Source organism: Perognathus longimembris, chromosome 3, assembly GCF_023159225.1.
Source record: "Perognathus longimembris pacificus isolate PPM17 chromosome 3, ASM2315922v1, whole genome shotgun sequence".
In the NCBI taxonomy this organism is placed as follows: Eukaryota; Metazoa; Chordata; class Mammalia; order Rodentia; family Heteromyidae; genus Perognathus; species Perognathus longimembris.
In genome coordinates this window covers 49514417-49539241 of record NC_063163.1, presented here as the reverse complement: position 1 = coordinate 49539241, position 24825 = coordinate 49514417, and the positions used below count along the sequence as shown (strand labels likewise).

The 24825-nt window shown below is 38.7% G+C and overlaps 1 protein-coding gene across 1 annotated transcript; it reads right to left on the bottom strand.

Annotated features, from left to right (window-relative positions):
* Positions 1-9075: 9075 nt before the first annotated feature.
* On the bottom strand, positions 9076-14585 carry LOC125348341 (40S ribosomal protein S3a-like). The gene is made up of 2 exons (XM_048341472.1): positions 14581-14585; positions 9076-9914 (listed from the first exon to the last, which is right to left on the bottom strand). The coding sequence occupies exon 2, from the start codon at positions 9893-9895 to the stop codon at positions 9101-9103; it is 795 nt and encodes a 264-aa protein (XP_048197429.1). The 5' UTR covers positions 9896-9914; positions 14581-14585; the 3' UTR covers positions 9076-9100.
* Positions 14586-24825: the final 10240 nt, after the last annotated feature.

Genomic DNA, 24825 nt, shown 5'->3' with positions numbered 1-24825 from the left:
AGCAGGTGGGTCACACTATGAGTCTAGTTACTTGGGAGGCTGAGATTGGAAGGATCTTTGTTGGAAGCTAGCTGGGACTGAAAAGGTTCCGAGACCCCCTTCTCAATGGAAAGCTGTATGCTGTGGCACTTTATCTCATTTAGACAAAAAGCTTAAAATAGGTTGTGACCAGAAGAATGCCCAGGGAGGAAGCATGATACTATCTCAGAAATTAACCAGCAAAATTAGGATTTGGTGTCATGGATGTCTGGTGAAAGAAGCAGTACATGAAGCCCTGAGTTCAAACCTCAGAACCAACAGAAAAGTTTTATAGACACTGAAATCTAAATTGCATGTGTTTTTCACATGCCATGAAGTACTCTGGTTAAAAAACCACTTAAAAATGTAGGACCTGTTCTTATCTCACAGGATTTATATGAACAGATGGTGGACCCAATTTATCCTATAAGTAAAATATGAATCTCAGTGAAGCTAAACACTTGTATTAAAGTTTTAAACCTATTTTGGTAATTATATGACAATATACAGTCATAGTTTTACTTGACTAGACAAGAATACTCATTTGATATTGTAGCATAAGGATCAAGGAAGGAACATTAAATAAGAATTCAATTATATTGAATATCCTTTATTTTGGGCTAAATGAATTTTTATCTTTCTTATGCTGTGCTGATTTTCACCAAACGTTATAGATTTGTTAAAGTCATTTCTGGATTCATTTAAGGGTGGAAAGTATGCATGGAGGAAAATCTGATGAGGCGATAAGATGATGTAGTGTGCTTGGTGTTTCAGAAAGTCACAAAGCTGCAGACTCAGTCCATAGCAATTTTGTGCTATCTAACCTCATTTTGGTGCTCAATGCTGCTTGTCAATCCTTTTCTTTATTCATTGCTTGCTAAATTCTTTTTGCATTCCTCATGGCAGCTGTTGTAGATTTTCTGTGCTCTTGACTTCCAACCTCATCGCAGTCTGAGCAGATGTGCCCTGCTTCTCTCTGAACGTGTGATCTAACGGGAGCTCCTGAATGCTTTCTCCCCATGTCCTCAGATAGCTCTACCCCTACTCTTTCTTCATACCCCACATCTCCATTTCTATTGTCACTTCCTAAGGAACCATGTCTTTTCCTTTCCTATGAATAGTCACTGAGGTCTATCATTTTTTGTTGTTGTTGATTTTAATTAATTAATTATTTATTTATTCAGTGTACCAGTCCTGGTTTTGGGTGCCTACTATCCCTGAGCTTTTTGCTCACTCAAAGGTAGCACTCTAAAACTTGAGCGACAGCACCATTTCTGGCTTCCACCTTTTAATTTATAGCTAAGAGTCTCACAGACTTTCCTGTCCAGACTGGCTTCGAACCACAGTCCTTAAAACAGCCTCCTGGGGAACAAGGGTTACAGGCATGAGCTATTGGTGCACAGCTTCTACTATTAAAAAATTTTAATTTTATTGTCAAGATGATATACAGAGGGGTTACAGTTACATACGTAAGATAGTACATCTCTTGTCAAACTTGTTACTCCTTCCCTCATTTTTCTCCCATTCTCAGCTTCCCCCAACCCCTCACCCCCGGGGTTGGAAACATACTATATTGTGAGTATTGCTGTTGCATTGGTTTACCCTTTGTCCTTCGTTGCACCATTTTGATGTTCCTTTCCCTTCCCTAATTCAGATAAATACCCAGGATGTCAAAATCAAATACACTAACAAGAGGGGATAAACCATAGGAAAAACATGAAAGAAAAAAAGAAATAACTTCACATACTATATTAAAAACAACAACAAAGAAAAACCTCTTGTTTCCATATCTTGGAGTTCATTTTGCTTAGCATCATTTTAGATGGTCATATGTACATAGCTATTGAGCTGTTGCGATTCTACCATTATTGTTAAGCTCTTCCATAAAATCATTCAATCAGTCCTCTTCTTTATTTCTTATGTTAGTACCTTTTCACTGGCTCTTTCTTATCTTGTAATCACAGTCAGGCCTTCCAGAGCTTAAAATAATCAAGACTTATTTTACTTTTCTGCACCAATGTTTCATGCCTGACAGCATCCATGCTATTATTGATTGAGTTTCTGTTCTCATTAGTATGTCCCTGCCTGTGTTATTTCTTCACTCTTTAAAACAATCAACAAAATACATGCCCAAGTTAACCTCAGAAGCATTCTTCTTATTTAAGACCACCGCTCGGGCTGGGGATATAGCCTAGTGGCAAGAGTGCCTGCCTCGGATACATGAGGCCCTAGGTTCGATTCCCCAGCACCACATATACAGAAAAAACGGCCAGAAGCGGCGCTGTGGCTCACGTGGCAGAGTGCTAGCCTTGAGCGGGAAGAAGCCAGGGACAGTGCTCAGGCCCTGAGTCCAAGGCCCAGGACTGGCAAAAAAAAAAAAAAAAAAAAAAAGACCACCGCTCAATTTCTTTTAGGTTAACCACTTTACAACTCATAAATGTGGTCTCTAGCTGATGCCTTTACTTTACCCACTGTACAAAGTCCTTCAGTTCTTGAAATCTGTTTCTCTTTTGTCCTCAGGCATCTGCCAATGTCCTTCATTAGTAATGATCTTCCTGGAAGGGGCTGGGGCTCAAGTGGTAGAGTGCCAAACTTGTATGAAAAAGCCATGGCACAGCTTTCAGGCCTTGAGTTCAATCCCCCGTACTGGCACATACACAAAGAAAATGATCTTCCTATACTTTATGGCATTTTTCCATTGATAACGAATACAAATTTCTTGGAAGTTATTATTCTTTGGCTTCTGGAAACACGTTCCTTTCTTACTGTGGATAGTCCATTTTCTGAAAGTGTGGGTTATGCTTTTTCTTTCTTGCTCCTAAATTGCCAAATTGATAGTCTCTACAGTCATATCTCTGTCTTTCTCCTTCTCTGTCTACCTAGCCCATCTGTGCTCCATGTTTTTGGTGTCATGTATCCTTCTGGTGCTTTTTCTTATAAGCTGCTACTCTGCATCTCTGGACTGTGGTGGAAATTTCTTCTGAATATTTTATATGAACCTGAAACTTTTTTTTTTGCCAGTCCTGGGGCTTGGACTCAGGGCCTGAGCACTGTCCCTGACTTCCTTTTGCTCAAGGCTAGCACTCTGCCACTTGAGCCACAGCACCACTTCTGGCTGTTTTCTATATATGTGGTGCTGGGGAATCAAACCCAGGGCTTCATGTATAGGAGGCAAGCACTCTTGCCACTAGGCCATATTCCCAGCCCCCTGAAACTTGTTATACTTAAATTTAAACAATTATTTTCATTCAAATTATTTCTCACAGAAGTGAAGGCTTGGTTCCAGGGATACAGTACCAACTTTGAATGAAAAAGTCAAGTGAGACAGGAGGCCCTGAGTTCTAGTCCTAGGAGCACACTTGCACACGTGCACAAGCATGCACACACACACATCCTCCCTCCATATTGATTACCTCCTCATTTATTTTCTGATTTTTATAGAAAGAGGCCTTATTTCCTCAATTATAAAATCTTGGAGCCTTCCTTGGTCCATTTCTTTTAATTATTGCCCAAAGATAAGCCTCAAGTCCTGGTAAATTTACCTTTGGAATATATATGGCTTCTTTACTTTTCTGTACTTTCTCTTTTATAACACCTCAGTTTATCCCTCAGTTATCATATACTGAAGAAACTGTACTATTCTGTTTACTGATCTTACTTTTTACCCAATTGCTTTTCTCCAATAAGTTTTGATGCATTCCTAAATCTTTGGTGCATATTATTTCACTTTGACTATGTTACTTGTTCAACAATAATAGTTTGCAATTGGGGGTGGCCTCCTGAGATTGGTCACTATTCTAAGCAGTTGTAAGTTTTAAGTGCATAGACTTAATTAGTTCTCATAAGAGTCACATGAGGTTGCTAGAATTATCATTTCATGGGGGCTGGGGATATGGCCTAGTGGCAAGAGTGCTTGCCTCGTATACATGAGGCCCTGGGTTCAATTCCCCAGCACCACATATACAGAAAATGGCCAGAAGTGGCGCTGTGGCTCAAGCGGCAGAGTGCTAGCCTTGAGCAAAAAGAAGCCAGGGACAGTGCTCAGGCCATGAGTTCAAGCCCAGGACTGGCAAAAAAAAAAAAAAAATTATCATTTCATTGTGGACACTGAGCCTCTTAGAGTTTAGCAACTCACCCAACATCACACAGTTTATAAGATATAAAGGCAAAAAATGCAAGTTCATCTTTCCATCCCTAATATAGGGTGCAGTGAGGAAAGAATGGAGTAACATGTAACCTCTTATTCTTTTATGGGTGATCAAGTAAAGATTAAACTTAATAATTGGGCTTTAAACTCTAGTCAGCACTGGTTAGTATTCAGAATGAGGAAATCCCAAACAAGTGTAACAGCTCTTCTGTCCCATTCATAATATTCAAAAATATCACATATGCATAGTGGCTTTGGTCTACATAGATTTTTTTGTGTGTGACAATATAGGCAGCAAGGGATGAAATCAGAGCTTTGAGCTCTTACTTGGCTTTCTTGTTCATGGATGGTGCTCTACCACTTGAGCCATACCTCTCGTCTAGAATTGTGCCAGTTAATTGACATAGGGTCTCATGGACTTCTCTCCCAACTGACTTTAAACATTGAACTTCCCGGTGTCAGCTTCCTGAATAGCTTGTATTACAGGCATGAAGCTTCAGTGCCCAGCTGGTTTACATATTTTTATTTAATCTACATAATTTTATTTTCTTTAATCTATCATACTTCTCTTCCCAGAGTTTCCAATATGGAACTTCCCTATCACCTTCCAGCATTAAACCTACAGAGTCTACAGTACCATGGGTAGTCTTTGTCCTCAGCTATCAAGTGCATTGATTCTGTTTCATTTTTTGTTTTGGTATTGGATAGTATTCAGAACATTGATGTTTATGTATTATTTCTCTAATAGGTTGACATTTTTTAATGAATTAGAACCATATTAAATACCAGTAATACAATTGAAATGTGTGTGATATATTTTCCAAGTACGATTTTCAAAAGAAAGACATTAAATCAGCGAAAGCAAAACAGTATTTCCTCCCCACCCCCAGCACCACATGATCTCAAAGGTTTTGGTTTTTACTTACTACAGAAAGTTGAAGTGCTGGGACCACAAAAATGGAGACTTTCCTACTGATTCTGATTGATGAAACAGGAAATACGGTCTGGTCCTGTGAAAAGTTGACTATCAGCATTTGAGCTCTTTCGGATCTATTGCTAAATCTTTGCAAATATACCTACCCGTTTCCATTATAAAGCTAGTTATAAAACCACAGACAAAGGAGATGAAAAAAGCAAGTTTGAAAAACTTAAACACTGTTGCAACAAAATCTTCCTGACAAGCACAGCTACCCATTTTGTGGGATGATGTGATTACAAGGATACACATAGTAGGACAATGAAAAGTGCCAGGCTAAAATATCTTAGGGTTATTTTCTTCTTTTGTAGCCACATCCATGCAAATAGTTCTTGCCTTTAGGAAAGTAGTAGAGTTAGGTACAGTCAGAGCAAAATAAATTTGGAAGTGGTTTCTTCCTATTAAGTTTGATTGACTCTGGCCATAGAATACCTTTCTATGAGAGATTCCATGAAAGTTCATATTGTTTTGATTTTAGGACAGCCACAAAATTCCTAAAATTAAATCCAGAATCATAGCAAGTACTACCTAGTTGGTGAAAGTGTAAAAATCACTAACGCATATTTGCACTTTAAATACTCAGGCAAGTGTTATTCCTGCATCCCACAAATCCTGGAGAATCTTAAGTGAAAGGCCAGGCTGTGCTACACAGAAAGAGAAAGAGGGGAAAGGGAGAGAAAGGGGAGTGAGTGAATAAAGGGGAAGAGAGAGATAGGAGAAAGTGAGAGAGAGAGGAAGAGAGGAGCAGGAGGAAGAAAAAGAGGGCTGGCTATTGCACGTGGGGATCAAGAACTTCTATTTTATTATTTAGATATCTGAGCTCTTGTATACCACAGTAGGCACTTTTACCCAGGATCTGAATTTGTGTGTGTGTGTGTGTGTGTGTGTGTGTGTGTGTGTGTTCTGTTTTTGCTTCCCTGTTCTTCTACTTTTGAACCTGAGGTTTGAAGATCTAATGTGAAAGAGAGCAAAGAAAGGCCTATAAAAGGTCTGGGAATTCTGAAGAAGGACAGACAAACTTTGGGTAGAGATGGCAGTTGCAGAAGCTTTATAAAAGAATCAAGGTCAATAGCAAGAAAGCAGTGGTCTGAAAGTGTATTCTGAAGTTTGATATAACTGTAGCTATTTAGTAAACTGAAAGGATCATCATCCTATAACTTTCCAGGAAGATATTTCAGGCCAACTTTAGGCACATAAATCTTCATACCTCATAAAACTGCTTAAGGCATTACCCATTAGTCAATAGAGCATGTTTTCTGCCCACTACCAGCATAAAAATAGAGTGGTTAGATGGCACTCTTGAAAAGGACTTTAATCTTCTAAAGCATAGAACTCCTCAAAAATAAGATATGACACAATCAAAAAGCCTTTGTAAATCCTCCAAACCAAATCTGAAAGTCATTATCACTACCACATTGACTAAGAAGGAACTATAGTGTGCCCATCTTGAATGCATTTTTGCCATTTCTTTCATCAAGATGAATTTTTTTCTACATAGTTTAAAAATCATACAATCTAGTCTGAGTTTTAAATTAATCATAAGTTCACCCAGCCCAAATAAATGACTTCCAAGTAAGCCATGTGTGGAATACGGTAGCAAGATTACAGCAATAAAAGATAATAAAAGCTTTGTGTGTATCAATAAATTTGCATCTTCACTTAAAATTGTGTTATAGTGATTTATGAGTTCAAGCCTCCTTCAAGGGTAGGTAGGGGGTGCAAAGGAGGTTAAGAGTATGCATTTCTAGGAGTAAGAGAGGACATGTAGAGACATATTTTATGGAGAGAAATGACAGTTACCTACATTCATGACTAACACAGAGGGACAGAAAGAAGACTGAGTGAAAGGTTGAGAATCTGGAAGAAAGGGAACCAAAAGGAGGGTCAGCTTGGGTAGTCCAATATAAGCTGGTCAAGTTGGAGGCCCACAGCTAGATGTTTCTTCAATAGGATACATGGTGCATTGGATGAATGGTACAAGAAACCAGAGAAATCATTAATGATAAGAAAAGATGAACAACTGACTCTGTGATCTTTAGCTACTCTCTGGTCAGATTATTTCCTCAAAATACCATCTTAATTGATGAATTTGAAACTTTCCTTTATCTGACTATGACAGGTGCCATTGCAACCATCTGCTATCTTTCAAACCTTCCCTCCCTCCCTCCTTCCATTTTTCTCTTTCTTTCTTTCTCTTTCCATCTTACTTTCCCTCTCCCTCTTTCTTTCTTGTTTTTCCTACTTTTCTTTCTTTTGTGCCAGTCCTGGGGCTTGAACTCAGGGCCTAGGCACAGTCCCTGAGCTTTTTTGCTCCAGACTAGCACTCTACTACTTAAGCCACAGTCCCACTTCTGGATTTTTGGTCATTAATAACAGTAAGAGTCTCATAGACTTTCTTTCCTGGACTGGCTTTGGACTGCAATCCTCCTGAGTACTTAGGATTACAGGCATGAGCTACTGATGGCTGGCTCATTATTACTTTTAAGACAGGGTCTTACTACATAGCCCAGGCTGACTTCAAATTCCTGATCATTCTGCTTTAGTTTTCTGAGAGCTGGTGTTACAGATATGCACCTTTGTGCCTGGCTTCAAAATTCTTTTTATATGCTATGTATCTATCTATATCTGTATCTATATATGTATTCTAGTTTATAAGTGCTATATTTCTGTTAGATCAAGGCAGTCAAGTTTTTTACTTAATTTGGTAGTTCCTGTAACTTTTTGACCATATCTAATTCTAGCAGGAAAATTGGGCCAGCTAAAAAATCTTTGTGGGATCTGAAATTTGCTAAAAATTGCTTATTGGTAATTTTCGATTACATTTCCAGAAGATGTGAAGTTGTGATACATATTAGATAGTAATGTTATTAAGAGTAGTAGCCTACATAAACCAACTATCCAGCATGGTTTGGGTGGTTTCATAAACAATCTTGTATGGATAAAGGACATGGAATTTAGTAGTAAGAGCTAGATAGACAGTATATACATTTCTGCAGTCAAACAATATGAAAACATTTGAAGTATCAAAATAAGCTCATATCAGCCTGGATTCCAAATGACCTTCTTCAGTTTTCTCAGAGGGAAGACTTGACTCATCATGACATCTCAGATTGTCATTATCAGTGTCTAGATGTAGTAGATTGTTTATTTGAGACAAGGTCCTGCTAGATGGCCCAGGATGGCCTCAAACTCTTAGTGTTCGTGAAGCTGAAACTTGTGTTTAGTGGATTGGAGACAAGGGGAGAAGACAAGGGGGGGAGAGGGCAGACTAATAGAGAGAGGAAGGGTGGCTGAATGGAGTCATAACTTTCTATGTATAGATGAGAAAATGGAACTAGGAAAATTGAAAGGGAATGGTGGGGATTGATGGGGGATAATTATAAAGGGGATGATATTGCCAAAGATGAATTGTACTTATAAACTGACACATTGAACTGAAACCTCTTTGTCCAACTATTTAAAGATAATAAAATAAAATTAAATGAAAAAGAAACCACTTGGATTTCTTTCTTCTACCTCCTAAGTGCTGGTATTACAGGCATGTACACAAACTTTCAGCTACATACAGTATACTCTTGATGTTTATTATAGTTATGCTCTAAAAATTCACCCAAAACTCTAGTGCAAAGAGCAAACTGTTGATGAAATATACTTTACATATTTATACTACTCTGTTGTTCACTTAACAAAGCATTTTATGAGTACAATATATCTTGATCAATATCACCCCTTTCAACATTCTTTTACCCATCCCTCCCCTCCCCACCCCTTCCCTAACTCTTCTTAATTTTATAGGGTATGCAATTAAAATTGGATTCTTAACTTCATTCTCCCTGTCTTCTCCTCTTCATTCATCCCCGTGACCCATCCCTAACCCCAAATAAACAAATTATCTTGATAGATTCCTTTTTTTTTTTCACAAATAGGCCTTTTATTTGTCGCCATTAAAACTCTGAATTTTAAACAGATTCTTGGACTGGTGGTTCATATCCATCAGCTCGCTCGACTTTAGCGCCAGTCTCGTCCCCAGTAGCTTTTCCAGAACTACCACCTTCACCATGAAGCTCCATGAGTTTTCCCAATTCAAACTTGGGCTTCTTCAGCATTTTTACTTTTCTAACGAAGATATCATGCAGTGGATAAATAGACTGGCAGGCCTTTTCTATGTCTTTGCCAATGCTGTCTGGAATCAATTTATTAACTACTTCTTTCAAGTCATTTGTCTGCACCTCTCTGGTCATGATCTCCATCATCTTCTTCCAGATCTGGCGCACCTGCTGATGCTGAGCATAGGAGGTCTTGCGGATTTGATTGTTGCGTTTTTTAGTAAAACCAACACAGAACAGACGAAGCAAATAACCATCTGTAGTCTTGACATCAACATGAGCTTCAATCATGGTCTGCCACTTTTTGACCATGGAGCACATTTTGTCTCGGGTGAGATCCATGCCATGGAAGTTGGTCAGACAGTTCTTGCCCTGAACATCCTCAGTAATGAGCTTGAACTTTCTGAATGCGACTTCATCATTCTGCAGATCAGCAAGGCTCACTTCTAACACCCGACCCTTGAGGCCATCAGATGCGATTTTGGTTCCTTGAGTCCTCGTGACTAGTGTTTCCCCAATATTCCTTATATTGAACACGGCCGGTGCTTTCACATCATACCAATCTTTCTTAGAAAATGGATCAACCACTTTCTTCTTGGCTCCCTTTTTACCGCCTTTTGTAAGGCACTTGTTCTTGCCGACTGCCATGGTACTGGTCAGAGAGCCGCTGTTTTATTTCTTTTACAAAGAAGAAAGCATGATGGGGAGGCATTAAGGAACTTGCTTGAGCCTACCTCTAACAGTTGCCATCCACTAAGCCCTGAGCTGGAGCTTCTTGAATCATTTTGCCTCCTGTTTCAACTATCTCTGTTCTCTGGCTATCTCTGTATGAGAATAGCAATGGGATGGCATGGAATCACCTTGTTTGATTTTAGCCAGAATATAGTACTTTGGGAAACTTAATTTTTCTTACTTCTTGGCATGTGCCCATATACCATTGTAAAAACAATGCAGAGTATATTGACTTTGAAGCTATCAATGCAATTTATGGAGTTAAATTTGTTTAAATTCACAATTATGAAACCTGTGAATGGTAAGAGTTGATGTGTATATGAAAACACAAGTACACACATTGCTGTGCACATAATCATGTTCAGCATTTGGAAACAGGAAAGGGGGGAGGGCCCAGAGCAAGTTGGAATTAAGTAATGGTCATTGAATCTTTGTAATTATCTCTAACTTCGTCACTAATGAAATTCTTTGACCATTTTCATATCTCTGGTTTATATCATGTTGTCTCTGTAAGGCTAGTTGACCTTTCTGTGAGATAAAATGAAGCAATCTGCTGGATAACAATGCTACAAAATCTGGGTTGTATAAACGTCTAATCATTTATTCAACAGTAATGTAGCCCCATGCCTTGCAATTAGCAAATAGTAGTATTCTTGATCAGTCATGTTAATATAACCAGAATCACAAAGCAAAGGAGAGTTTTGCCAGACATCATAGCTTTGTTTTTCTCATTTCTTCATTGAAGATCACCAGAGGTCTGTATAAGATGATTCCATCTATTTCCACAGCTTTCTTTGAGAGATGAAGTAATGACATTTGGCAGAAACATTAAAGCCATACTAACGTTATATGCCATTAACAATGAGAATATTATTCCAGACAACTTGGACAGGAAGCAATTGGAAAGACTCAACAAATCACAAATTGGAGCAGGTGACAATTCCTCTAGGTGGAAAATCATTTAGGCATCAAAATCTATTGTCTTAGATTTTCCTCTCTGCCTTTATGCCTTTCAAAAATAATTATTTGGGGGCTGGTGATATGGCCTAGTGGCAAGAGTGCTTCCCTTGTGTACATGAGGCCCTGGGTTCGATTCCTCAGCACCACATATACAGAAAATGGCCAGAAGTGGTGCTGTGGCTCAAGTGGCAGAGTGCTAGCCTTGAGCAAAAAGAAGCCAGGGACAGTGCTCAGGCCCTGAGTCCAAGGCCCAGGACTGGCCAAAAAAAAAAAAAAAAAATAATAATAATAAAAATAAAAAAATTATTTGGAGCAAGGTCTTTTGCACTAAGGTTTGATTCTTCCTAGATTATACTGGCTAATTTTTTTTAATATGAATCTTTTTGTGCGTGTCCATTGTATAATAGCAAGTTTTCTTCATCTTAATGTAGGGTTTGTATTTTGAGTAAGAATTGCTTTCATAAATTATACTTGTTAATGGACATGTATTTAGAAAAGGCTTATATATATTTGCATTAAAATTGGAAACATTTAATTAATGCTTTATAAAATTTGTGTGGTTTCAAATGAAGTAAAGACATTTTGAAAACATCACAGTCATTGCTTTGCTTACATAGCCCAATTTTAATTGGATAAAATATTTAGTTGGAACTGTTGGCTACTGTGAAATTTGGCATTTTTGTTCACTATTTAAGTAAAAATTATTATATTAAGGATTTTGAAGACATTGATTCACAATTTACCTATGAATTACTATATGTTTGAGATGGAATGAACAAAGAATTAATTAAACACATGAATATACAAGTGATTTTGTTGACTTGTTATTTAAAAAACCCATTTCCATGTCAATGTCATAGAGACTAGAAATGATATTCTTAAAATCTGCAGGTTGAGTATTTGTCTTATTCAAAGAAGGCTACTCATACAAGAATGATATTTGCTGAGTGGCTTATTTACTTCCCATAGTTTTGGAGCTGAGAAGTCTTAGGTTACAGTGTCTTGAGGAGTCAATTTCATGGCTTTTGGATAGCTTCTGTGTCCTCACCTGGCAATCAGATATGCATAATGCACCTGTGGGTACCAATCCGATCATGAGGGATGTGAAGGCTCTACTTACCTTCCCTACCATCTCCAAATACTGTCAGATTGGAGAATGGAGTTTGAACATATGAGAACTGAGGGAACACAAATGTTCAGTCTGTAATAATATAATACTTGGGGAGGAACTTGTGGAAGATAAAATTGGGGGAAAAAAGCTGAGGTGAGACTGGAAGTTGTTTTGATAGTCACATTAAAAAATATAGGAGCTGGGCACTGGTGGCTCATGTCTGTAAAACTGAGATCTGAAAATTTCTGTTCAAGGCCAGACTGGGTAAGAAATCCCTGGCGACTCTTTTCTCCTATTATAAATGCCAAAAACCAGAAGTGGAGCTGTGGTTCAAGTGGTAGAATGCTAGCACAGTAGCTCAGGGACAGTACCCAGGCCCCGAATTCAAGCCCCAAGACCAGTGTGCATGTGTGAGACACACAAGAGCACACACACACAGACACACAGACAGATAGGCAGACAGACACACACATACAGAGTACAGGGATACAGCCATGGTATTAATTTTATGTAAGTGTATATATGTTAAAATGGAACCAGTTAACTTGAGAGGATGAATGGAATTGGGAAAGATGGGGGAGAATGATGAAAGGGCTGACACTGATCAAGACACATTGTCATAAATTGACATATTCAATTGAAACCCCTTTGCACAACTACTTATAGATAATAAAAATTTAAAAAGTATAGCTTAAACTAAAGACTCAATAGTCTTTAAATGATAATAGATCCAGACAATTTGTATTTTTGAAGATAATTTATTATTTTATATGGAGAAAAATATTAAACACCTATTTATTATTTACATTTTATATGGAATGTATTGGAAAGAATGTAGGTTGGGAACAAGGTAACTATATAGGAGGCTATAAAATCAAGCACTGGCCTCTGCGAGAGGCGGGGGAGAGCAAGGGAGAGAGAGAAGCTGGGGTAGGGCTACTGGATAGGAAATATTGAGGAGAAAATAAATTAAATTGAGAGGGCACCATGTCATATGATAAGGAGAGACTGAGGAGCCAGAGAATGTCTGAGGATGTGTCCTTGGCATACAAAGTACTTGGGGGGGGGGATGCAAAACACAACTATTTCACTGAGTAAGGGCAAGAAGGGACAGAATTGCAATCTACTATATTTTTTCAATTTATGTGATTGGAAAAGATAATTTTTTTTTCTATTTTTAGAAAAGTAAGTGCTAAGCTGGGTGCCGGTGGCTCACACCTGTAATCCTAGCTACTAAGGAGGCTGAGATCTGAGGATCATGGTTCAAAGCCAGCCTGTGCAGGAAAGTCCTTGAGACTCTTATCTCCAATAAACCATAGCACCACTTCTGGTGCTGTGGCTTAAGTGGCAGAGCACTAGCCTTGAGCTGAAATGTTCAGGGACTGCACCTAAGCCCAGAGTTCAAGTACCACCACTACCACCACCACCACAACAACAACAAAAAGAAAGTAAGTGCTATGTTCTTGCTTTCCTTAGGAAAAGAATGATCAAAATGAGAGGAGAGAGACATCTTATAGCTTTGGTTATTTATTTGTGACCAAAGTCATGAAGAGCATATGAATGATTACCTAGAATCAACTCTTTGATTCTTTGAGTCTAGGTCTATTCTACCTCATCTATATTTGCGCTTGGCCATCTTTCTAATGACTGATTTGTGATTCTCTCTTACCTGGTTCTCCTACTTAGTTCTGGCCTACTCACTTCCTCCATGTGATTTCTCTCTTTAAACATTCCTCTGATTACAACTAGTTGAAGGAGGAAAAGGGAATTTGTTAGGAGAGTTTGAAGATGTTTCTAATCACAGCCCAAGGCAGCATGATGGGATACGGGAGCCATAGAAATGAGAAAAGCACAGAGACAGGTATATGGAGAAAAATTCAGCAGGGACCAGGGGACTCAAGGCCCATGACACTTGGAGCACAAGTTTCTGGAAGCAAGCATATTTATTTGAGTTCATACAGGGAAGTTTATTATGGATTCTTACAGAAAATAAAACATTTATACTTATTATAATCAGAGAATACCACAGAGTTTGTGAGAAAAACTAGTTCCCTTATTATTTTGAGAAAGAAGACTGCAACCCGGGAAAAGTTCAAAGATGTATTCTGCTTTACCTAGCTTTCATGGTTTACCTCTCAGCCCTTCCAGCACCAAGGAAGGGGGTGACATTCCAATCTCTCTCTTTTTTTTTTTTTTTTTGGCCAGTCCTGGGCTTGGACTCAGGGCCTGAGCACTGTCCCTGGCTTCTTTTTGCTCAAGACTAGCACTCTGCCACTTGAGCCACAGCGCCATTTCTGGCCGTTTTCTGTATATGTGGTGCTGGGGAATTGAACCCAGGGCCTCATGTATAGGAGGCAAGCACTCTTGCCACTAGGGCATATCCCCAGCCCCCCAATCTCTTAATCCTCTCCAGAGCTGTCTGTTTTAACCCTTCAATGGCCAGTTCTCAGCGTTCTTAGTACTGTCAAGGTGACATTCCAAACTCTAATACCTTTTCCAAGTTTCACATCTCAGCTTCAGAGTTCCCTACAGAAGGTAGAATTCAACATAGTCAGAGCCTGGATTCAGGTACTAAGGGGTCAGGAGGCTCCTCAGTGACTGGAATCTGCATCTGGAACATTCTTACTTCCTTATCCTTGTATAGTGGATTCTTCTGCTTTCTTGGAGGAAGAGTTTTAAGTGGAAGAGTGCTTTACCATCGAACTACATCTAGTCTTTTATTTATTTTGAGATTCTTATTCAGTTTCACAGTGATTTATTGATATCACTATCTTCCTATCTTAGGCTCCTAAGTAGCAGCTACTATAGATTTCTATCACTATGTCTAGGATCAAAAATTATAAGGAAAATGGATAGAACATGTTAGGTGAAAGAAACTAAACTGGCTTAAGTACTAGAGCCACAGTCTTGAGTAGATAAAGCAAAGGACAGGCAGGGTTCAGGGCTTAGGCCCCAGTACTTACATGGACAAAACAGAACAAAACAAAACATATCTATCTAAATCAAAGAAATCATCTTTACTCCTAATTTGTAAAAATGTTGAAAATTAGTGAGAATATGGATAGTAAAAGAGTTACTGGACTATCCCATTTAAGGTAGAGAACATCAAACTATCATGTTCCCTCCAAAGGACTTTGAGAAGAAAGAGGGAGAGAAACAGCATATGCAAGCCAGGAGTGCAAGGAGGATATAGTAAGTTATTCTTATCAGGATAGTGTGTAAGGGATCATTTATTTTTTAGGGATAACTATTAGAGCAAGAGAAAAAATGATTATTATAGTATTTGACTTGGTTTAATGATGAGTATGAATGTCTTTCTTCTTTCCTTCTTTTTCTCTTTCTCTACTTTCTTTCCATGGTATCCCCAGGGAAAAGTACTTTAGGTCATATTCTAAGCTATTCCGGTATCAAGCAGATATTTATAACCTTTAACTCATTTCTAAAACCATCATGGTGGCATGTGCTTCTGATTCCATCTGGCTCAGTTCCCTTGACCCTTGACCCATGCAGAAGAAGGCGACATTACAGAGAAGTCATTATGCCTGTTTCCAAGCCCAGGGGCGGAAGTTCTTCAAACTTTCATACTTCCCACCCACAGCCTCTTTCAACTCACACAAAGCAAAGAGAATGTGGGAGGAAACTCCAGGGACAATTCAAGAGTGGGAAAGGAGTCTTTGCCTAGTCTCTCAGCCTGAGACACATTAGAAGGTGTTCAGGGTTGATTAGGCCCACTGCTGCAATTACCTTACAAAATACAATTTAATATTAATATAGGATGCTTGGGAAACAGTGATTTTGCAATCTCTCTAAAAATAGGTTGGCAGTCTAGTGCTTATGGCTTACATCTGTAACCCTAGCTACTCAGGAGGCTGAGATTTGAAGATCGCAGTTAGAAGCCAGCCTAGGAAGGAAAGTCTGTGAGATGCTTTTTTTTTTTTTCAAAGCAAAATGTCTTGATACTTTATCAAAATAACAAGAACAAATGATCAATGAAAAAATAGCAAAAGACATTACAAAAAATAGTAAATTCCTATTTAAAGCCTGTGTTTACACAGATTAAAAATGTTTGTCATATATATCACACAGATTGCAGCATACCGTGAGCTGTAATATAGAAAGGTAACATTGGATATTTGTTTTGTTTTGTTTTTTTGCCAGTCCTGGGCCTTGGACTCAGGGCCTGAGCACTGTCCCTGGCTTCTTCCCGCTCAAGGCTAGCACTCTGCCACTTGAGCCACAGTGCCGCTTCTGGCCGTTTTCTGTATATGTGGTGCTGGGGAATTGAACCTAGGGCCTCGTGTATCCGAGGCAGGCATTCTTGCCACTAGGCTATATCCTCAGCCCCAACATTGGATATTTGAAAGTCAAGCTGTACTTATCAAATAGTTTTAACCTGAGTCTTCACTGTCTTCATACATTTGCCAACAATGAAAGTAGAATTTGGTTTTGTTTTTGTTTTTTTTTTTTAGTATAATTCAGGGGTAGAGTTCTTTAAATTGCTCTTAATACTGTTTCTTAAGTAGCTGTGTAAAGTCACTAATATTTACATTTTGGGGTTCTCTGAACACATGTATGAATCAAAAGCTTTTACTTCTTTCCTTCTATTCAAGCATATGAAGATGCCTTAGTTCAAAATGCCTTAGATTTCATTTCATTTTCACATTTTTAGAAAATATGTAGAAGTTCTCTAAAGGATTATCATAGATCATTGACTATTCCCATGAAATAAATCATACTCATTGAAGAACTGTATATACAAGTTCACTAAAGAATATCAAATTAATATTTTTCCTATAAATAGTTTCTCTTTATTTATTCTGTTAAGAAGTTGTAGTTTTAAGTACTATTAACAGAAAATACATAACAAAAGCTTCCTAACAAGTGAAAAAAATAACTATAAATGCTGAAAAAATTGGCCTCATTAACATATTTACAGACTTTTACTTAATACATACTCCTTTGAAAATTAATTATATGACATTTATACAAGCATTAACATTTCCCAATCACTTCAGTTCTTTACTGTCTAGAGCCAAAGCTGGAAGTGCAGCTTTGGAAGAGGCAGGCAGGGGAGGCGGGGCCACAGGGCCGCCCATCGGGGTCAGTGTGGGGCCCCGCCCACACAGGGCCCCGCCCCTGTGAGATGCTTTATCTCAACTAAACTATTAAAAAAAAAAGCCTGCAGTGGAGCTGTGGCTATGTGCTAGAGCACTAAGTTTGGGCAAAAGAAGCTCAGTGACAGCACTTAAGCCTCGAGGGCAAGCTCCAGGACACACACACACACACACACACACACACACACACACACACACACACACATACACACACACAGTTGGCAGATAGAAGACAGAAGATGTTGTTATGAAGTGGAGCTGGTATTTATAATGGTCCCTCCCTTAGAGATAAATCATGCCTCCTAAGGTAGGAAAATTACAAGATCGTAAGTTTCAATGCAGATATACAGGCAATATATATATATATATATATACATATATATATACACACACGTATATACATATATATACACACATAAATATATATATATCTCCAACAAAAGCATAGAAGAGGAAAAAAATCAACTTTTTGATGCATTTTGCAGTTCTTTATAGGTGATAACTTGATATATCTACGTTTTACTGATTGAATTTGTTTTCATTCTTGTCTGTTTTTCCATCACGATGTGAAGGAAGAGAGCACAAAAGATGAAATACTGGACTGGAGGAGTGACCTTGATCAGAAAAAATTATAGCTGCTTTGGCCTGGGCTATACCTCTGCATTCAGCAGCAGCAATTTTTGTGACTTTATCTTTGCCCTATTTTTCTTTCTGTGTTGGTACTGAAGCCTGAGCTCAGGGGCTAGGATACTGCTTCTTAGCCTATCCATTCAAGGCCGGCACTCTACCACTCCACCTACAGTTTTACTTTCAGCTTTTTTTTTTCAGCTCTCAGATTTCAACCTTCTGAGTAGATAGGATGACAGATATTTGTCTTGGCTCTTTAAAAAATGTGAGAAAAGATATCCAGAGGTATGGCTGATGATGTATCTGAGCTAATTTCTTATCCTGAAAAGGCAGTCCCTAGTCAGGAAAACAAAGCAACTGGGGAGACTTTTCTTCTACCAGAAACCCTAGGGGCTGATTAATTCAAAATATAAATCTCATTTCTCATGCCACACACATATATATGTATATATATACACACATATACACACACAAACACACACATATATATGTGTGTGCATATACATATTCCAGAGAAAAATGCAACAAATTTCTGAGGGCAGGAGTAAAGATGACAAACAGATAACGAAAATTTGGCTCTGCACTGGAGTGCTGACTACACTGTTTTTTTTCTTCTTCTTTTTGTTATTTTTAAATAGCTGTCAAAGGGGTTTTCATTTAACAAAGCCTTTATCTATAATGCCTCTTGATCAGTATCACCCATTTCAACATTCTTACCCCTCTTTGACTCAGCCATTCTCCTACTTTTCTTAGTTTTGTAGTATATACATTGAATTCTTGGTTGCACATTTGAAAATATCGTGGCAAAGTTTGCTCTTGGCTATTGAATTTTATTGACGATTGAATTTAGGAGAGAAAAATGCATATTTCAATTCTTACATTTGTCTCAGTTGAATGGGTGAATTAAAAGCAGGTACCCTTCACATACTTTCCTTGCATTTGAAGAATACAAGGGACAAATGACAACAGTTTGTGCTGGAACTATGTAGAATTCATTCATTCACATATTCATTCAATAAATATTAAATGTTATCTAAGTATCAAGATGTGCTATATCCAGAGGGCCTGGTAACAGCACAGAATGAGGGAACTTTAGGCAAAGATGGTCAGGGAAGACATTGCAGATATTGTCTAGAAGTCATCTAGTCAAAGGGTACAAAAGAAAGGGAGGCCAGAGAGCTCCATGCCAAAGACCTGGTGAAGAATCTTTCTGGGATATAGAAGAACAAAAGACTAGGAATTCTTGATACAGAAAAAGCAAAAGGGAAAAAGTTGGTAGGAAGTAAGGCAGGAGAGATGAGTAGATTATGCATCACAGTATATTCATACTAAAGAACATGAATTAATTAATTCAGGGCAATGAAAAACCATAGTAAAATGACATATAGTGTGTTGTCAGTTACGGGCCAGGATTTAAAAAAATATTTATTTATATTTTGGTGCCAGTCCTTCGTTTTATTCTTTTCAAGCTTTTATGCAACATACCTTCGGAAACAATGCATTTCTTACTCGAATATCTTGCTTAAGTTATTGGAGATTCAGTGTTCTTATAGATACAACTTGACCACCATAAATTCATAAGTAGATGAGGCTGTGAGCCAGGTGTGGAGGACTTGCTTGCCAAGATTGAAGCCCTAAGTTTAATTCTTTGATTTTGCAGCATTTAAATCAATTCCTGGCTTTTCAAGTCTAATGTTTTTACTATGATGTGTCTAAAAGTGTTTCTTCTTTGTAATCTCGAAATTGTTTTTGCTTCTCCCCTTTATTTCACTGGCCAATTCTGCCATCATTTCTTCAACCGTTTATTTATTTATTTTGCTTCATCTATACTCCTTCACTCTCTCTGGGGTTCTTCTCTGGATTGCTGTTGGTTTTTAGATTTGGTTTGTTGTCTTGGTTCATGACTCTTGTAATTTTTCACTGTGGGTTCAGGGATTGTTAGGGCTGTGTCTTGAGCTTGACCTGCTTGTACCTGACTGGTGGCAGCCCACATGGGGCCTAGGCTGGCTCACACTGGGTGAACTAGTTCACTCTCAGCCCCCAGGCCAGAAAGATCTCTGTGGGCTGGCTAGACTATACTTGGTCTAGTCTAAGGCAGGGTTGGGAGGGCTAGATTCAGACTTCTGTGGTGGCAGTGAGCTTTGGAAGGGACAGGCTCTTACAGGTGCATGAGAGATTGTCTCTGCTGTCTTCTAGCAGTTCATGTTTCCCTGATGGCAGCCAGGGCTGTGGAGGCTGCAGGGTCCTAATACACACCCAGTATGAATCCAAGTGGTCTCCTGGAAGCTGACAGGTAGGGTGGGGAGAGTGAGGAAGAGTTCTGGCCTATTTGTCCTCTTCAAGTGTGGTGTCCCTTCTTGGGTGGGAGGTGGTCATCTGGGCCAAGCTCTTGGGGTCACCACCAGCTCTGGGTCTCCCATGAGGGAGGGGGTCCCCAACTGGATACTCAGTGATCCTGGAGTTGGTTGTGGGCTGACTGGCCATGCTGTGGAAACTTTCTGCATCTGGATGAGTCTGGATGCTACAATCTCCATGCTTGGGTCCTGGGGTTCCAGGCAGCTGTGAGGCCACTCTCCTGGCTTAGCTGGGTTGCTGGTGCAGGATGGGGGATTGAGGGAAGGTGCTTTGCCCATATGTACTTTTATGTGTGTATTGCCTTTTGAATGTGTCTCACGTATCTTTTATAATCTACATTCTTGTCTCTGTGTTAAAATTGTATATTATATTCCTATATTTTTATGCTTACTTTGCTATTAAGGACTTTGAGAAGTTCAAATTTTCAGATATTATATTCTGTAGATGCAGAATGTACATTCAATGATATTCAGGAGGAACAGATTATCTTACTCCAAACCAGGATTCAACTGGGTTGATTTTAGATTCTAATTCTAGAAAGACTTGGTCAATTTAGGATTTTTACCTAAGCTTTGCAGCACAGTGCCATCCTATATTTGTGTAAATGCCTAAGATATCCCTTTGTTTGTAGCCCTAGAAGATATATGGCCTTCAGTGGTATCTTTCAGAGTTTTTGAGCATAATTTATTGGTTTATTACTTCAATTGGTTTCTTAGCTTCAAAATTGTGCAAAGATCTTGAGAGGAAGACCAGCGAAATGCTGGAGGAAGGCTCTCTGTCTCTAATGGTTTTGTATTCTATGCACTAGGAGACTGGGAAGTTTCATTTCTATCAGAGATCACCATAGTCTTGTGTTATTCTAGCACTCACAAAAGGTAACTTGGAGGAAAGAAAGTCTGTGAATCTACTTCCTATGGATACAAACACATCACTCAGTCAATGGGAACTTCAAGGGCTTTACTGACATCGTTTCTTCTGTAGAACCCCTCACCTAAATGTAAGCTAGATTCTTAGTCTACTCTTTTAATCAGCAGATCCCCCTATGGATGAAAACACCTCAAGATGATCATTTTGCCTAGGAAGGACTAGAACTTCAGTTCCTCTAATCATCTTTATTTCAATAGTACTCTGACATCTTTAACAATAGGGTTATTGTACTTCATCTCTCTTTTTTCCTAGCTTTTATAACTGGAAACATTGGTCTGGTACCATCTATTACAATCTACTCGGCAGACCTGTGATGTAAATTTGAATTGTGTTATGTTCCTTGAGGCTTCAAGTTGGTTACTATGATCTCCTCAATGTTTCTGTAAGCCATACACAAAAATCCTTTTTTTTTCACCAGTCCTGGGTTTGGGTGCTGTCCCCAATCTTCTTTTGCTTAAGGTGAGCCTTCTACCATTTGAGTCATGGTATCACTTCCGGGTTTTTTTTCTAGTAGTTTACTGGAGATAAGAGTCCCACAGCATTTCCTACCTGGACTGGCTTCTCACCATGATCCTTGGATCTCAGCCTCCTGAGTAGCTAGGATTACAGGTGTGAGCCACTGGTACCTGGCATACAAAATGTTTTTGTTTTTTTTTTTTTGCCAGTCCTGGGGCTTGGACTCAGGGCCTGAGCACCATCCCTGGCTTCTTCCCGCTCAAGGCTAGCACTCTGCCAGTTGAGCCACAGCGCCCCTTCTGGCCATTTTCTATATATGTGGTGCTGGGGAATCGCTTCATGTAAACGAGGCAAACACTCTTGCCACTAGGCCATATCCCCAGCCCACAAAATCTTTTTAATAACCATTGTATTTAGAATGAACCTGCTTCTGTGGGTTATAACAAAGAGCCTTGACTACTGTAGTAGAGTTGGTAGAGTTTGTCAGATTCATTGGTTCATAAGAAGGCTGTAGATGAGACAAAGAGGTCTTATTTAGGGCTGTGAAGTTCCATTAGCAACATATATGTAGCCTAACTCTAAACAGAGCAAACAAGAGCAATCACAGCTCTATGGATCTTATTCTTTTTGGTTGTGGTGATTGAACTCACAGCTTGGGTGCTATATTTGAGCTTTTGCAGCCAAAGGCTAGCAGTCTACCACCTTGAGCCACAGTACCACTTCCAGTTTTTTGGTGATTAATTGGAGATAAGAGTCTCATGGACATTATTTTCTTGCTCAGACTGGCTTTGGACTGCTATCCTCAGAGCTCAGCCTCCTGAGTACTTGGTATTATAGGCATGGGTCTTATACTGCACAGTAATCAGGTAGATTAGAGTGCTTTAGTAGACACAGTGAACAAAGTGGTCAATGACCTAACTAAATGAGGCGAGTCACTACAACTAGAGAAAAATCCCAAAGATCAGACACTTTGTGCTTTTTTCCAATTGGAAATTTAAATTTAACCTTGTACTTAGAGGCCATGGTGGAAAGGAGAAATTGGAGAGAATGCAAAAATCTGGAAATGAGTAATTACTACAAGTAGACTATTACCAAATAAAGCCACTAGGATACATTTGTTTGGCAACCTTGAGAGCCAAGATGAGGTAAGTAATATAAAACACCAAAAATCCTATTTCTTCATGTCTGAGTGTATAGACTGTAGATTCCAGCCCCTTGACATTACATGGTGAGACAGTCTCATGTTGATGCAGGAAATGTTTATTTTTCCTTTGCTGTGGGAGATAAAAACCAAACATCAGTTCAAGGTAATAAAAATACATATAGTTTTACTCTGTTTTTTATTTTACTAGCAAAACGTTTTGTTTTATTTGAGCTACATTTCTTCTGGATAACAGTGAACACAAAAGTATTTATTTACGGAGAATTGAGTGGTCACAGAGATCATTTAGAGGATGTTCTTGACTGTTTTCTATAAGATTTGCACAGGAACACTTAAACTCTAAGGAGAATAATTAGTTTGAATATTATCGCTTTCTGTCACTTAAAAAAATACAACTGGAGTTGATCTTGACTATTGTACTTCCAAAGATAGCTGTTGAAAAGGACAATGGTACTTTGGCTTTTTTTTTTTTTAAGACAGAAGAGAAAGTTAAAATAATATATGACTTCCTTACTTAAGAAATTACCTATACAAGAGATGGACTAAATGAAAACAGGAAAGCTCTTTGTTAGGTTCTGAAGAATAGAGAAACAGTTTATATCAGTGAATGAAGGTTTACTCTAATTGTAGCCTAGTTATTTCATGACCTGGATTCTGATGTACAAATGGGAAATGATTCTTCCTTATTCTCCCCATTGCCAGTAGCTTCAAAAATGCTCTCTACTATCAGTCTGTCTGTCTCCTTTCCGGGCCGTTGGATGACAGCTCACATAGATTTCTTAACATTCCAGTGATTTTCAGCTCTGAGACTTTTTGTTTTAAAGTAATGGACTAAAAGTCCAGTCAAGTCTATATCAAAGTTTTAATCTCAGTACATAATTCAAAGATTTTTCCCTCCTTGGCTGCAGCAAGTATTGGTTTCTTCATGCACATTCTTTATTTTTTGTTTTTTAAAGATTTATTTGCCCTCAAATCATCCAGGGTCAGCACCAACCACTTTTTTTTTTTTTTTTTGGCCAGTCCTGGGGCTTGAACTCAGGGCCTGAGCACTGTCTCTGGCTTCTTTTTGCTGAAGGCTAGCACTCTGCCTCTTGAGCCACAGCACCACTTCTGGCCATTTTCTGTATATGTGGTGCTGAGGAATCGAACCCAGGGCTTCATGTATACGAGGCGAGGCAAGCACTCTACCTATCATTAAGCCATATTCCCAGTCCCTTCATGCACATTCTTTTCCTCTAGCTTTATCTCATGGTTTTCCCAGGGTTAGGAAAACAGAATATAGATTCTCTAAGGGACAGAATCATTTGTTCAGCTGGGGCCCTTTTCTCTTTAACTTGCATTAATTGGACAATCAAAATGTTCATTGTGGCAGGAGTCCAAATATTGTCTCTTTATATGTGTGATCTATTAGGAGTTTTTCTTAGTACTATTACATCTGGCTATGACTTCTCCACTATCATAGTTGCTAATACAGGCAGTGTTGTTTATAGCTAAATTACCATAATGTCTATTGGGTACCTTGTCAGACTTTTAAAGTGGATTTCCCTGTCTTGACAGTTCACCTTTCTTGGATAAGTAAGAGCTGTTACCTGCTTGAGTTACTTTTTTTTTTTTTTTGTGCCAGTCTTGGGTCTTGAACTCAGGGCCTGGGCACTGTTCCTGAGCTTTTTTGGCTCAAGGCTAGCACTCTACCACTTGAGCCACAGTGTCATTTCTAGCCTTTTCTGTGTTTGTGGTGCTGAGGAATTGAATCCAGGGCTTCAAGCATGCTAGGCAAGTACTCTACCACTAAGCCATATTCCCAGACCTTGAGCTTCTTTTTGTAGCATCTACTTTGGGAAGAAGGAGATGTTTAGAAAACCAGAGACATATTTTGTTATGTTAGGGACACTTAGAAGACTTAAATAAATACCAGTCAAGATTTCATATTAATTTCTTGGGACTGAGAAATTGTTTGTAGAAATTGAACATTTGTAAATAATCTCTGCATAGCTTTTAAATCTAAGATTGAAATATTTCTGTTATTTTATACTTTTAGCTTAAAATGTGTGTGTGTGTGTGTGTGTGTGTGTGTGTGTGTGTGTGATTGTGGTGTTACTGATACATGAACTTGGGGCTTCAGATTCTTGTTAGA